General features: G+C 41.2%; 1 protein-coding gene across 1 annotated transcript in view; it reads right to left on the minus strand.

Annotated features, from left to right (window-relative positions):
- grin3bb (glutamate receptor, ionotropic, N-methyl-D-aspartate 3Bb) overlaps window positions 1–16822 on the minus strand; it is a 95756-nt gene that overhangs the window by 19604 nt on the left and 59330 nt on the right. Inside the window, 3 exon segments of the mRNA XM_072660165.1 lie at window positions 961–1076; window positions 5513–5658; window positions 7589–8681. Of these exon segments, the coding sequence (XP_072516266.1) occupies window positions 961–1076; window positions 5513–5658; window positions 7589–8681 (1355 nt within the window).

Below are 16822 nucleotides of genomic sequence, written 5' to 3' on the forward strand. Positions count from 1 at the left end.
CTGGAGGACTGAGAATGGAGAAGGGCCGACCAGGTGCTAGGAGAGTGGATGCTAGGCTAAAAGCTAACTTGGTAGGTAGCCGACTGGCTAAGGAGGACACAGACACTATCCAGTGAGATTAATTACAGTTCTATACAGTGCTATGCTGCTCCTATGAGCTGTCCAAGTGACGTAATCCCAGCAGCCAATCAAAGCATAGCTTATCCCTTTTCCTAATAATTTGGAAAATGTCTGTCGAATTTTCTCTCTTTTTCTCCCAATTTACATTTATTAGCTGACGCTCTTATCCGGAGCGACTTACCAGTTTACTTGTATTACAGATATGGACCAGTGTAGTGTTAGGAGTCTTGCCCAAGGACTCTTATTGGTGTAGCGCAGCATAGTTACCCAGACCGAGAATCGGACCCCAGTCTCCCACATGGTGTGGTACTTCATTGGCAGGTAATGGTGTTATCTGTTGCGGCACATCAACCAATTTCACACTACCACCCTGTTAACCCACCCCTTAAGCTCCCCCTAGCACTAGCAGTGCTCCCGGCACTAGGAGACTAATGACTTAATGCATGTCTCCTATTATACACGTGAACCAGCCACTGGCTGTTTTTGAACTGCTTCAAGCTTGAAGCAAGGCTCGGGGGCCCTGTGCAGGCCAGCATCACTTTAAGAGTGATGAGGGGAGAGCACTCCATCTGCTGAAGGCAAAGCAGCATAGCTCGGAATTCAGACTCGCGACCCCAGAGTCCTAGTGGAAGGGCATTAGACCACTGAGCCAGTTGGAACCCCCAGAGCTTATAATTTTTCAAGTCCACCATAAAAGGAAAAACAGCTGGTTCCATTCTGAGGCAAAATAACAGGGTTGTAAATGGGCTTGTAAAAACACATCTGAGCATTTTTCGTCCTGACTTAAGCCATACTTAAGACAACTTTAAGAATATTCGATGAGAGAGAGGTATATCTAACCTTCAATAGCGAAGGGTTTGCCAACGGTCAGCAGCTTACAGTCAGCATCGATGGACACCTCATAGTCCAGCAGTGCTTTGTCCATGATGAAAGCATCAAGCTGAGGGGGATCTGTCCTTCACAACACAAAGAGAGAGGGGTTATAGGACGGCATGTACACATACACACACACACTCACACACATCATATATCACAGGATCACAGCATTAGATGATATTTAAGTTGGCATTATTAAATATAAAAGGTTATAAAAAATTGTTGGAGGTGTAAATGGTTCATTGTAGAGAAACAAATTGGGTACTAATTTGCTTGGCATTTGCTTTGCATGAGTGTTTTACACCAAATCACTCTGAATGACCATCCAATTACTCAACCTGGTTGTATATGGTAACACACAGATCTCAGAACTACTCATTTAGTTTGGTTCAAATCAATCCATCATATATCATACACTGGCATGCAAACGTTAGGACACTCCTGATGAGTACAAACTAAGCAAATAAAAGATGACTTGATTTCCATAAAGGGTCCCAAAACGCTCCTCTGAAAACATCTGGTGCTGAGGAAAGTTTTTCTTCTGATGACTCATTTCATTTAGGTCACTTTTATGCAGTTGTCGTTTCTCAGTAGAACAGTGCCTAGAGAAGCCCATGGCCCAAGGTTTAAGGAGTCAGAGTATTTGTTGAGCTGTGAAATCTACATCACCTGGCCTTTCCTAACAATGTTTGTGAGCAAGCCTGAGTCCTAACAAGCTAATTAAGGAGACCTTGGTAAAAGTTATCTGAGAGCTCAAATCTCTTGGGGTGCCCAAACATTTGTATGCTGCTCCTTTGCTTTTGTACACTTTAATATTGTCCAAAACAAACATAACACATACATCTTGCTTACAGTGTTGGAAATAGTGGTTTCACTCTCTTAACTATTCACAGCAACTCTGTTGGCTGTATAAATCAATACCTTATTTATCAATTATTTATCTATCAATCAAGTTACCTACCAGTAGTACTAAAACCTAACATCACGGCAGTGTTCTAAAGAATATATCACTCAGCACTAACACCACACACTCATACACTCATACACATTCGGTCCATTCTTCCTTTCATTAAACATTCACGGCGTGGTTTTCATCAGTCAGATTGCGTCTCTCCGTCTGTTGCAAATGGAACACAGTCATCATTTGTCCAGGCTAACTGTTCCTAAGCAAGCACGGCCATAAATCTAGTGCCACACTAAACGAGATGGAAAATTAATACACAGTGGTCTGAATAGAGCCATCAAATGACTGGTGGCACCAGAAGGACTGCAGCACAATGGTGGATAAAACATCTTAAAGTACTAACGATTTCTGCCCGCGGCTGGAACGGCTTGCAACTTTTGCATAAAAATAGCTCCCTAATTCTGTCCCAAGTTGTTGAAATATCAATGAGACGAGGGGGTATTAGCTTTCCTGCAAGTAAACAGCACATCTTTTTGAAGTCTTGGAGACATCCTGTAATAGTTCTGTGAAAGGAAATGGCCAAAGTAGTGTATGGTTAAGAACCACTGCTGCTTTTGAAGGCAGTTATAAGGAATGAATTTAGGGATTTCCCCACCAAGTTATTTGGCCACCCGACCCAACCCAAGTCTCTTACTGCTGAGTGATAGCCGATACTGATCTGATCTTTGTGTTTGTATTAGTGGTGTCAATCAATTAAAACATTTAATCACAGGAATCACATTAATATTCTGTGATTAATCACAAGTTAAAATGCTAGCTAGCACGTCCTTGGGTTTTTGAGAACAAATAAATTAGCCTAATAAACATTCAAAAGGAATCTGTTTTTCTTATAATATCTCAGTGTAGTTTTGAGAACTTTAGCCTCGAATGCGACGAAGCTCAAACACAGAAGCTTTAATTGAGAAAATGCTTCAACAACTTTTAAGAGATAAATGGAGGATCAGTCACTGGGCTGGATTAACCGAGCTAAGAGAGGAGCAGCTGTGTGTGTGTAAGAGAGAGGGATGAGGGAGGGGTAAAAGAATAAGAGTTAGTTATGAGATTTAATCCATATTTTACCATAAATAAAGTGTAATCTACCCTCTGAGATCAAGAGTAAGACTCACAACTGGATTTGCAATAAAACAGCCGTTACCCAAACCATTAACATGTACCCTTATCGGCCCGGACATCCCTAAAATGATGGGTCTTCATTAGGTCATTAAAACCATTACCAGACCCATTAAAAAATGCATGCTGATACACACTAATACCAATGCGCTGACCACCTGGGAACTCTTGTAAAGGTCTGGCAGTTTCAATGATTTACATTCTCCATTTAAATCCTTATTCTAATTACAAGCGTGAGATTTCCCTTGAAATGGAAAACACTTGAGTTTGAGACAAACGCAGGCAACTTAGTGCCGTAATCCCACCATCTGTTGAAGAGAATCGATCCATTAGGAACAGCCTCTGCTAAACGCTCGCAGTTGTGCCGGGCCTTCATCTTTGTCTTTGATCCGTAACACCAAGTTCATCTGCTGAGCTGCGAGACGAAGTTCAACTAAGTTGCGAGAAACTTCTATTGACAGAGTTGGAACTGGAAGGAATCTGGACACAAAGGTATGAACAAAGACTGTCCTAGCTATCTATTTTTCATACAGGCCTACTCAAACAAACGCACACACATACACACACACACACACACACACACACATTTCTGTACCGATGTGACAGCACCGCAACAACAAAACAGCTCTCCAAGCATACTGAGTTGTGAGCAGACAGGGATTCCCAAACCTTCTCTCCTCACTGAGAGAATGGACGGGGGAAAAAAACTGCGTGCTTTGCTATTTATATCAGTGCCCACTACTGTCAAAAACAACAGCAAGGTAACAGGTCCACCTCTGACCTGATAAGATAGCCTAGGCAAAGGCCAATTCATGTAAACCGCTTCCACAAATAATACAGCTCATTAGGGAACCTTATGGGCACATCTGGACAAATGTATTTAACACACAAGTTTATTTTTAACACACAAATATTGTTTTTCTGCTTAATTTTACATATTGGCCAAAAATAAAACAGAAATGTCCAAATGTTTGTGGACACCCCTTCTAATGAATGCATTCAGCTACTTTGAGCTGCACCCATTGCTGACACAGATGTGCATTAGGCACCATGCTGCGAGGTATAAAGCACCTCCAGCATTGAGCTGTGGAGCAGTGGAACTGTGTTCTCCGGAATGATGGTTGGTGCTCCATCTAATACTTTTGGGATGAGATGGGAAGTTGGGGAAGTGGGGGGGTGTCAATCATCCAACATCCTGACTGTCACTAAACACAAACAAATTCTCACTGCAATGCTCCAAAATCTAGCAAGAGACGCAGTTACTCCAACAAAAGCAGGAGAAACTCTCTTTAATAGCCTTCTTTTCAGAAGAACCAATGAATGAGCAGGCGTCCCAATATTTTTGCCTATATGGTGTATTTTGTAATGTGTTATATTCGGCAAATAAATAGTAAATGAGCATTTTAAAAGGATTTATTGACTCCTTGTCACTAAGAACATTGACCAAGGGTGTCCAAAGTAACATACCCATAATCACATAGCCCGCAGAGGAAGACTTCTCAGAGGAAGGCTAACGTTGAGATTGCTTATGTGACGCACTCTGCCGTTGCACAGCTAGGAGCTCACGCGCATAAGGACAGTAATCGTGCCTAAAAAAGGTTTACTACCCTCTCGAATTCTGTTTCTCTGTAACAGTGCTCTATACAGTGATCTGGATTTTTGGATGAAGGGAAAGTGAAAAGGGCAATGTAGTTTTGGCCACACCTTTAGTCTTGTGTTTCTAAGCACTAAGCCGTAAGTATCTAATTGTTCTCTGGTATTTTGAACCTTTGATAGCTCCAATAGCCTGTTTCTTGACCCTGTTTAGAGGAGACTGCACTTGTGTTAATAAAATAGTGCCCAGGTCTCACAGGCCCGGGTTTCTCAAATTTCTACATTTTCATTTATTGATTAATGTCTAACCAAATTCATATCAGTATACAGTGAAACTTCACAACTATACCAATGCATGTTTGTGATAGGACTTTATCCTTAAGTGATTTTTTTACTCCATAATTCCTAAAAAAGTACATTGTTCACTTCTTTTTAGGCATGGCACATATAGGCCAATAGAAAGAAATGCAGTAGATATTTTATTATTTAAAATTGATTGGAAAGAGAGGATTAGTAAGAAGTAACGCCCCTCACTTTACAGTTTGTCTGTATTTGGAACTGTATTGTCTGACAGAAATCAAACTCAGGCTCAAACCTGTCCATACAGAATGAGACTAACTTTTTTATTTGTAGAAACAACAGATTACTATAAAGTTCTGAGAATTAACCTTAAGCTTCTCCTGAGCTGTACCGGGTGGGTTACATTACAGAGTGGAGTTGAGACCAGACTGCTTGGGCACTCCAGGAACAGAGCTCTTAGAACTCTTCAGTGAGACTTAATGTTTTCAACTTGACATAAACACGTCAGGAGCGCTCAGCGATGCTCTGATGGATGCCATGATCTCTTACTTGAGAGTAGCTACACCATCTGGGGTGGTGGGCTCGTTGAATCTCCTCATGTACTCGTGCATCTCGGGGAAGCTCTTCTTCATGTAGTCCTCAGCACTGCTCTCCCGTACTGTGCCAAAGCGGAACCCATGGGACGGATGATGGAGCTGCACATATACAAATATATATACCCGGGAAAGACCCGGGAAAAAAGCATTTACATTGATATCCACTAAAAGTTTGGATTTCATCTTCTCCTGTTAAGTTGCTGTTTTTGAAAAAACGAGATTTTGGAGTGACAACAACGATATTTATGTCTTTATGAATGATTATATAGAGACAGTTTAGACATCCTTAGGGAAGGTTATGCCTCTAAAAAAGTCTATGTAGGTTATTTGAGTTTTATCTTCAGCTTGAAGAGCCCTAAGTATTTTTGTTCATTTTTGTAGACAATGTAATGCAGTACTTTGTGAGAAAACCCATAAATACTTAATCATTTTCTGAAAAATCCTATTTGAATGCAACAAGAGTAACAATTTATAAAACATGAATCCATTAACAGATCTGTGAGTCTGCGAGTGAGGCTATAAACTGAGTTTTGCAAATGCAATCCTCATATTACAACAACAAATCCCAAGTTCTCTCTTTGTAATGTTCATGTTGCAATAATGAGTCACAATTTTCTAATTTACATCTTCCATTCTACTTTTATGAACCACTGCTTGTTCTGTCAAAGCACACAATTACAGCTCCAGGGTTTTCACAGAAACATCTCACATTGGACAGGGCATACTCTAATTGGGTAACTCCAGAGAGCTCAACGGACTGTGCAGAAACAAGAACTAATGTACTCCAATTAAAGGTGCTTCAGTGTAAAGTGTATATGTGTAAATATCGTGTTTCTATGAGCTGCGGTCACTAACTATCCAAGCAATTCACGCGTGTGACCTGTAAAGCCATGAAGTGAAGCAGAGGCAGAGCTTCTGCAGGCCTCATGTACTAGTTGCTTTGATGTATCCCAGAATTCTCTGCCAGAGTGTATATTTACATTATAAGCTTACCAAATGATCACATTTTTTTCCATGTGATCACAGGTTTTCATATGATATCATTTCATCATGTGTTTTTAATTTGATCACATTATTTTCTTTTATCTGGTAAAATTTTTCCATGTGATCATGTTTTTGAATGTTATAACATTTTTCAATGTGATCATGTTTTTAATGTGATCACATTTTCATGGGATGTTTTGTAATAATATTTGTCATGTGATCATGACAAATATTTATGTGTTTACATTTTTATGTATATATCACATTTCCTGGTGATCTTGTTTTATCTGGTAGTGCTTGTGATCACATTTTTTAATGTTATTGTTTTTTTGTCACATTTTTTAAAGATCATGTTTTTTTCATGTTTCATTTATATGAACATGTGTTTTTTTTATGTAATCATGTTTTTAATGCGGTCACATTTTTTATGTGATGTAATGTCTTATGTGGTCATATGTCCGATGTGATCATGTTTTTTATGTAATCACATTTTTATGTTATATTTTATGATATTTTTAATGTGATCATGTTTTCATGTGATCATGTTTTTATGTGATCACATTTTCATGGAATTACATTTGTCATGTGATCTTTTTTTAAAGATCATGGTTTTTAATTAATCATGTTTTTTCACAAGACCATGTTTTTCACATGTTTTTAAAAGGATACTTTTTTGTTTTTTATGAGCTTTTGTTTTTTCACATTATCATACAAAAAAGATTTATTGAAAAGAATGTTGTGATATTTTCCATGTGATAATTTTTTTCCCATAATTTTACATATTTATTTCGGACCATGTTTTTCATGTATTTTCCATGTAAAAGACATGAGTTTGTTTTTGTAGCTCCAGTGTGCAAACGTCGGATACCAATCAAGTCTTTTTTGACGAAAGGAAAACTTTTTTTATGCGCACCTACGTAGTGATCTTTAGTGAATGTGGTACCACATAGAGTTCTAGAGTACACTATGAAGCATAACTGAAGTTATGAATAGGAGGGAAATGTAAATAAATAAATGAATAAATAAATATAAGTAAAGATCTCACTTTGGCATCATGTATGCCAGAAAGCTCCTCAAAAGTCTTCTCCCCGACCATGACTGCAGCAAGGTTGGCCGTGTAACTGGACAAAACCAGCAAGCAAAAGATAGCCCACAGGTTCATGAGGAACCGACCGGTCCAGCACTTGGGCGTCTTGCTGGAGACTGTCCGGCCGAAAAGGATGGCGTAGCACAGGTTTAGGGCTGAAGAGTAAGAGAAGACCTTCATGCGGTTGCGTCCATGCGGCGTCATGCCGAAGGGGCTCTTCCACTCATAGAGGGTGAGGAAGAGTGCGGTGATGTGAAGCGCCACAAATATCCCCACCCACATGGACCAGTGCAGTGGCCACATGAAGGCTCCGATAGGGGCAGCTGTGTCCTTGCTGCGCACCAGTATGCCCAAGCTGGTGGAGAAGAAGGGGCTGGTGAAGTCCATCACTTTGCTGCGTGCTGAGTTGATGCTGAAGCTGGTGACGGCCATGTCGGCCACACCATGCAGGAGGTCTCCGACCAGCCCTGTCCAGCGTCCGCTCTTCCATGCCCCGTATTTGCCATCCCCCACGATGTAGAGGTCAAACTCGAAGTCCATGTCCTCGGCCAGCTTCTCCAGCAGGTCGATGCAGTAGCCGTAGCAGCACTTGCTGTAATCCAGCGGGAGAAAAGTGTTGTTCCCCTGTGCCCGACTCGTAAAGAACCGGTCCAGGCTATCTGAGTTGTTAGTTCCTGCATCCAAGCAGTACTGACCAGCCGGGCAGTTCCCGTCTTCGTCCACCTCCCGGGTGAAGACGAACGGGTGCTCCACCAGGGTGACCACTCGTACGCGGCTGCCCGACACAGGGAAGCCGGGCCTCCAGCGGGTGCCCTCGCGGCCCCTCTGGCCCTCAGCTCGATGCCGCCGGGATGAGCCCTGCCATAGCCCCTGTTCCTCCACATCCAGCTGTCCGCCTTCCCAGCTGCCCACCGTCACCCAGGTGGGCTGGCCGACAGCATCCCGCCGCAAGCTCCACACGTGGACGCGCTGTGAGGTGAGGACCCGTGAGATGTTGCGCTGCACGCTGACCACACCGGTCAGTCCTGTAAAGGACGTGTTTGAGAGGAACCTGAGGGTGAGAGAACAGAAGATCAGGCTGCGTAGTGACAAAAAATTAACCCACCTGTTCGTAACTCCTGCTAACACTATCAATGCTCTCCACTCAAACATAAGAAGCCAGCCACCGCCTCCCCTTAAACCTTCACTAATGCGGCACCACTGGGCAGCCAATACACTCAGGTCCCCAGCTCTGCCACACCAGCTAACAGATGTGCTGGCCAACATCACTTATGAGGTGATGAGGGGGAAAAGCTTCATCTACCCACCTGGAGAGAGCACAGCCAATTCTGCTCTCTCAGACTCTGGCTGCTGATGGTTTAGGATTCGATCTTGTGACCGCTGGGCCATAGGTAGTGCATTACCCTACTACTACACTACCACTATGCTGCCACTTAAAGCCCCTGTAAAAATGCATTTGAGGAGAATATACAATAGTGTGCTTTGACAATTTGAAAATTAAAGTCACATTAAATACCAAAATTAATAAAATAAATCAAATTGAAACAAACTGAATTTGAGGATTTAATGGTGCCCTACACTGTTTCTTAAAGGAAACTCTGAGGATAAGGATATGTAAGTCTCAATATGGTGTATGTGCCCAGTATTAATAAAAACGGTCCATAAACCAACGAAAATCCATTAATTTCAATCATATTCAAATTAGACAAAATCCCTCAACTAACAGCATCAAATATTTGCTTTCTCTCAAAGCAACATTATGTAACAATTGTACCTTAAAATAGCATCTATAAAATCATTACAATGCTACACTGACCATAATAGCAAGCCAGAAAGCTGCTCCTGCACTATGTAACTGTACTGACTGTCATGGTCCACTGTAACTATCACTACAGTGAGTCATGTTCATTTCCATTCTCTAGTTTAATAGCATAGACATATCCACTACATCCTAACAGTCAGGGGTCCCTTTACAGCAGTAGTTCTAATACTCAGAAGGAGGGCCATCCCAACTAGAATGAATGCAACAGCATGTTGCTGGCATTGACAATATGTCAGTGCTGACCAGTGCAGGACAGCAGAACAAAAACCATGACTGAGTCATTCAAAGTTAAATCAATTTCTTCTTCTGTGGTGAAACAAAACAGCAGAAGCTATCTCACTCCCACACTTACGGTGCTGGGAAAGAAAACTATTCAAAGTTGCAAACCTTAATTATCTCTCATACTTTGTGTGCTGGGAATGACGTTAAGCAACTTAACACCAGTTATGGCTGCTTTCCAGTGGGTGAAGGTGGTAAATCTGTTGCTCATCCTCACTGAGGGTGCTGGAAATGACTCGAGGACATGCTATCCTAAGCTTTATCAAGTCCTGGAGGTTTTAAAAGTATGCTAGCATGGCTATCCCAAGGATTGATTAACAGCTGGTCTTACTTTTGAAGCCACATTTTGTTTATTTACACCAGCTACAAAAGCACAACCTATTTGTTTAAATTGATTATATATATATATATATATATATATATATATATATATATGCTTTTATTTCTCTTTCTCTTTGTATTATTCTGTGTTTATGTAAAGCACTTTGAATTGCCACTGTGTATGAAATGTGCAATACACCTTGCCTTGCCTTCCTGTACTGCAATCTGTTGGAATGACCACGCCATACCATAGGAAGATTATAGAGCATCATGCCATATAGATATGATTTCCCCATGAGTGACATCATTGACTTTGTTGACTAATCATTGTAGCCCACCATAAATACACCGTAAAACATGTAGTCAGTCCAACCTAAAATGATAAAGTACGGATTACAGAGAGCTTTGTTCTGAATTAACTTTACTGAGCCTCAAAAACATCAGTAAATGAGCAGCAGCTGAAATTATTGTGAGATTTGTAGTCAGTGTTCCTCCCCCTCAATCTGTTTACTCTTTATCCCCATATGCAGGTTACAACTCCTCTATCACATGGTGTCCATAGAATGGGAACATTGTTGACAATGGGACACTGAGCCTTGCTGGGATTTGCACCTCTGATCTCCTCACACTTGTCGAGCAGGCTGTGACAGACTGTTGTGCCGCTCTAGAGCTGGGAAATGACACTTCATAAAAACCCAGTTCTAAAGAAATGTACCTTTCTGTTCTTTCTGGGACACAGATACAGTGTTTCCATGGCTTCGCAGTGGCGCAACTATCCAACTGCCTGCTCATTAAGAGCCAGGAGATCATGAGTTTGAACACCACAACCACAGTCAGGAGTCTCAGAGTAGGAAGGCCTTCCCCCATCACATACGGGGAAATATTTTCTCTGACAAAATCAAGCGCCATTTTCAGATGGCAGTGTTCTGTGGCGTTTCAATGCGATTCAGTGCATCCTGCCATGTCATGTAAGTAAAGACAAAGAGCTCGTGGTCAGGTGTGTTCATAATACTCATATGCTTTCAGGAAGGTGACTGATAACGGTGTCACTAACGGGATTGGCCCCATAGTTAAGCCTGTCTTATCCACACCAGCAGCCTGGTGGGCAATAAATATTGCAACCGGAAAGAGAGCCGAGACCTGAGAGAGGGATCACCTATCTGGATGACTGACACAATCTGGCTCTCTTCACACTGTAAACTTTTAGAAGTCGCTTTCACAGGGCAGTATATTTGCCTGTGAAACTCCGTCTCCTTCAGTAAATTAGGGCGGTTTGACTGGCTGGGCTGAAACTACAGGCAGGGGATCAGGTCACTTAAGGGGAGGCAATGCTCCTACGTACCAGACTGGGCTCCAACACAAGCTTGGAAATGAACGTCTTCGGCCATCAATAAAAGGCATGGCGTGTGTCCAGTGCTGAACCGCTTCATAAAAAGTTAAAGGGAGAAAAAAAAGAAAAGAAAAAACGGAAGATGCAATTTGGCCTGAAACCTTTTTGTCATTAATTTTACCTGTCAGACACACCGGCTTGGCCCACATGCCGACAGGCTTTCATGCTGAACATGGGGCTGCTACTATGAGTGATACTATGAGACTACGGTTCCTCCTTGTTAAGATGGCAGGCCATAATTACTGAACACCTATCCTCTTCCATTTCACTCCCAGGGAGACAAGCACCCTGAGAGGACTGAAGAATGGCATGCTAATTTCCCACTGACTGCTTCACAACCATAATAACAAAACTAGAGCTTTTACTGTTCATTATGGATTCCCAAAGCCTTCTAAGTTTCAAGATGATCTCAACTGGTAGAGAGAGTGGCCAGTGTAATGCTCACTCTACCATTTAGGAATCATTGTTGTGGCCTAATAATTACACAACTTTCAGAGTCGTCAGATCTTTAAACTCTTCACACTACTTAACTTGTTGTCTTTTAACCAGGACTACAATGGACCATGGGTCATGGATTACAAGATCCTTCACCAGGAGGAACCCACAATGAGTCTGTCTACTCTACATAAACATGTTTTGTCACAAAAAACACACAAGAACTGATGCCATGCCATCCCAGAGACACATGCTTCTTCTAAAATGGATGTATGTAAGAAATGAGCAAAACAAGCAGTCTGTGCTATGATTTACAGCCAAAACACAGAAGAAAAAGGAAAAAAATATGAATTAGAAAATGGATAAACATACACGAAAGTGGAAAATTCCACCCTCGGCTTTCTCCTCACCCTGTATCTTGCTCTCTCATTGGCGGTAGCTAGTCACTGCACTTTCATCACAACACTTTTTATACTAACGGAGAGTTGTCAACAGGTTCAGATATTAAACCTGCTAGATATCTACTGGGGACTTGCAAGCCAGTCTAGAGAGTCAGGTGTTTTTCACTGCTTAATGTGCCTACTTTAACAGGAAACACTGCACAGAAGTGTGCATACACTGACATGTGAACAGCCAATCAGGATGCAACAGACAAAATAATAATAAAGATGTGATGGTGGCTTATACATTGTTTTTGCCAAAATAATGCAGTGGTTTATGTTTGTATGGTATAGTGTGCACCAGCCACTAAACAGAACTCCTAATAGCTGCACTGATTGTTCTGAGGCCTACTGAGGCCCACTTACTGTGATTGGTCCACATGCCACATACATGGAGCAGGCCTTCAGGGGTGCTGGGTGAGAAAATGGTACACAGAGTTGTTTTTATCTGTTTACTTCTTCAGTTGTTTGAAGAACTGTATAGTGGCAGTTCAGGGCTTTCTGCTGTTTATTTCACTTGAAGAAGTGTGACAGTTGAGAAAACCACTGTGGAAGGAGCCCACATGATGGAAAACTAAATTTCCATCACTGTTAAAGTTTCAAGACATACAGTTCACTCCCGGTTCATGCAGTCCATTTAAAGAAACTAAGCGGCGGAAAAAGACAGTTTTAAAATGACCGTTCCTCAGAAGTACAAACTCATTAATTTATCTCCACCTATTCAAAAACCTACACCTTATATGGTCTTTTATATATAAGCTTTTTAATATTATATATATATATCACCAGTCTTGTATATATCATACACAGTAACAAAAAATTAGGTTGGAAAATATTTAATACATGTAAAATGTAGAATATGGGCTCTATAAAGTTGTGACTGGTGAATCGCGAATCTTGGAACATCTTGTAAAGCAGGAGCTCTGAAATGAACTATAGATACTCCTGCAAAGCTCCAGCACCTGTATTAGCGGAGGGGAACAAAATTCTGTCAGGAGGCACAGGAGGAAGACGGGGGACTTCGCACCAGGACATCCATAATTGAGTCTATATGTGCAGCCAAAGGCAGAGGTAATGACTGGTGTTTGATGATAGGTGGGGGTTGGGTTGTGGGAGGGATTGCATGCCATGATATTAAATGGTATATCATTTTTCACTGCTGCTGGAACACTGAAAATAAGAAATAAGAATTGAAACAACAGACTTGCCTTTTTAATGACAGGACGAAATAGCCTGTCCTTAATATAACTAAAAGACATGGACTTTTGAAGCTCGTCCCTTTTGATTTTAGGTAACTCCTTCCACAGTACCTGAGTGGCTGCCATTTCTACCAATCTAGTTTTCTCTATTAATGAGGTAACATCTTAGTGATGTTGCCATTGTTAGATATGTATGTATGTATGTAAAGTTGATCTAAGGAAGTAGTTACATTTATAGTTTTCTGTGTGTATGTGTGTCACTCACATATTGTCGCTGTCCAATGAAAAACATGTATCTCAGAAATGGTGACAGAAAGCAAAAATGCTCTGAACTCTGAATGGAAGTCAACGTAAAACAAGAGTTTAGTCCAAGTCAAGTCACTGGTCTATTCACACAGTGTACAGAGCGACTACAGGCTGCAGACCATGGAGAAAACTAAAAACAGACAAAAGTGGAGGTACATGGTTTTCATTGGACAGCAGCTATATGGTGTTGCTAAGTAGTTACTACATGGGTGCGATAGTGTTGCAAGGTTGCTTTGGTATTTCCGGTGGTTGCTATGGTGTTGCTTGGTGGTTGCTATTGTGTTGCTAGGTGGTGGCTAGGCAGGTGCTGTAGTATCCCAAATGTTTGCTATGGTGTCCCAGGTTGTTGCTGGTTGTTGCTAACTGGTTGCTGGGGCACCACATGTGGTTGGTTGGGTGTTACTGGTGTATTTATATGATTGTGACGTTTATGTGATTGGCACAAACATTTTTACCTCATTCATAAAAAATCTGTTGCTGTGCAGAAACCATGTTGATATCTTGAAAACCGCTGAATAAGTTTAGAAAAAATGTAAAAAAAAAAAAAAAAAAAGAATAATAAAATAAAAATAATAAGACAAAAAATAAATTACAACAATAAAACATAAAAAAGAAGAAGAAATTAATAATAACAGTGAGATCAGCATGATGTGTTTAGTTTATTTGCCTTACATGACATTGCACGTCCTGCAGTGTGACTACTGCTCATGATGCTAAAGCAATATATTGTGCAAGCCTATTCTGGACTTATATCTGCTACTGTTTTTCGACTACTGGTGTGAAGTAACTGTTTTATAGAGGGTGAATGTGCTATGATTTGGGTTTCTATAGCAGGTGTGTATTAGCATTAGCATCCACTCAGTTCTAAATGCGCTCTTCAGTGCTGGTTAAAACACACAGAAATGTGTGAGGTTTTCCCGCAGGTGAAACACAGTGTTTCCACTATAGTTTTATAGAGGTTATAACAGGTTATATGTGATGTTATATTTATATATATATATTATAATTCCACTGTAGAAAAGCTCCACACTGCAGAACGCTCCTTAGTGCTGCTGTCCATAATGTAATGGCGCCTTGAACAATGTGGTTAAAACAAAGACCTGGTACTGGATTGGGATTAAAATAGTCAGTACCTGGTCCATTAAAATATGCCTGGATCAGCCCTAATCCGGATCAACTTCCATAAAATAATAACAATATTAGTAATAATAATAATAATAAGAAGAAGAACAAAAATAATATAAATTGGATGCCAATAATTGTGGCTGCTAAATTTGAATCAGTATCCATACAATTTCTACCATCATATAATTAGGTTTCTTGATGTAGGAAGGCCTAGTCAGAGCACTGCCGCCAATAATCAATAAAATCAGTAGTAAATAATGAATTGAGAAAGTAAATATGAATCATTTTGAGTTTAATCAGGCAATCATGACCGCCCTCATCAACACTGTTATGAAGAGAACTGACTGTTTGTGCACTACACCATGAAGAAACATAGTTATTGTCCCCCCCCCCCACACACACATCAATCCTGAAGAAATATCACCTCTGTATGACAAAGGTCGACAACAGGATGCGCTGAAATGTCATGTGTGTGGAGCAGGATGCTATTATGAGTGGGAGAAGCTGTCCGCACTGTAACACTAATCTGTTCCGGAGGGTGATCGAATCAGAAAACGATTCCTTTTATGACAATGCAATTGGCCCAAGCACTACTCAGGGCTATTGATCTGTGCAGCGTCTGCCGCAGCTTTGCCCCCTGCCATTGTCCGAGGTTGTGTAGCACGGTTTAGGTCTGCTCGGCAGATTTGGCTTTATCCTATTGTGCTGTGTGGCAGGCTGCTCTCGGCATGGCCACGCTGCAGAGCGCTCCGACTTGCATTTTGCAGGCAGAGTTAAAAAGAGGGAGCAAAACACTGTGCCACACTGATCCACAGACACACACACACACACGCACACAAACACACACAGCAGTGGTGTGGCATGGTGTGCTGCTGTGGGCTCTTTTGATAAGAGTGATCCCTACCTCATGGGAAGGCAGCCGAGTGAAACTCATGAATACAGCTTTAAGCTCCAAAAACATGTTTGCATTCCAGCTGAGTGCCTGAGAGCCAGACTAGCAGTTTCACCCAGCATAAAGAAAGGAGCCGTGTTTCTGACCTTAACATACCTTCTAATAGCCCAGCTTGTACAAACATTTAGCCAAGTCACATATACACACATCTATATATAGATAGATAGTTTCACATGTATTCTATACTTCCATATTTGTCCATACATGCTTCTGCACAAGGTCACTGATTCCTATATACACACCATACGGACAAAAATTCTTCAGGTGTTAAAAAAAACTGTTTATCCTGCTATTGTTGCAGTAACTATCTTTACCGCCATGGGAAGGCTTTCTGCTAGATTTTGAAGCATTTCTGTGAAGATTTGATTGCATTCAGCAAGAAGAGTGTTCATGATGTCAGAATGCAGGATGCCCCCCCCTCACCTCACCCCCAATATCCCAAAAGTATTGGATGGAGCATGCTGTGTCATTAATGGATGCAAGTAGCTAAACAGATTTATTGATGGGGGTGTCCATAAAAACATCTGGATGTATGTCCACATATATGACAATCATTCAAATCAGCCAAAACATTACCATCACCTGTCTAATATACAACAGAACTTATTGGCACTTTTGGTAGGTACTGACCATACCACAAAACCCCCAAAAGACCCGCCTGATGTTTTGGAGATGTTCTAACCCAGTCGTCTAGCATGGTAGCATGTTTGGCCTGTGTAAAAGAGGCTCCGATTCTTACTCTTGCCCATTTTTCCTGCTTTTAACACGTCAACCTTCAAGAACTGACTGTTCACTTGCTGCCTAACAGATCCACGCCTTCACAGAAACCACTGTATGATGAAGATAATCACTTCACCAGTCAGTGGTGTTATGGCTGATCAGTAAATATACAGAAATTTCTTTTTAAGCTAAACGCAGCAGAG

Source organism: Salminus brasiliensis, chromosome 17, assembly GCF_030463535.1.
Source record: "Salminus brasiliensis chromosome 17, fSalBra1.hap2, whole genome shotgun sequence".
NCBI lineage: Eukaryota > Metazoa > Chordata > Actinopteri > Characiformes > Bryconidae > Salminus > Salminus brasiliensis.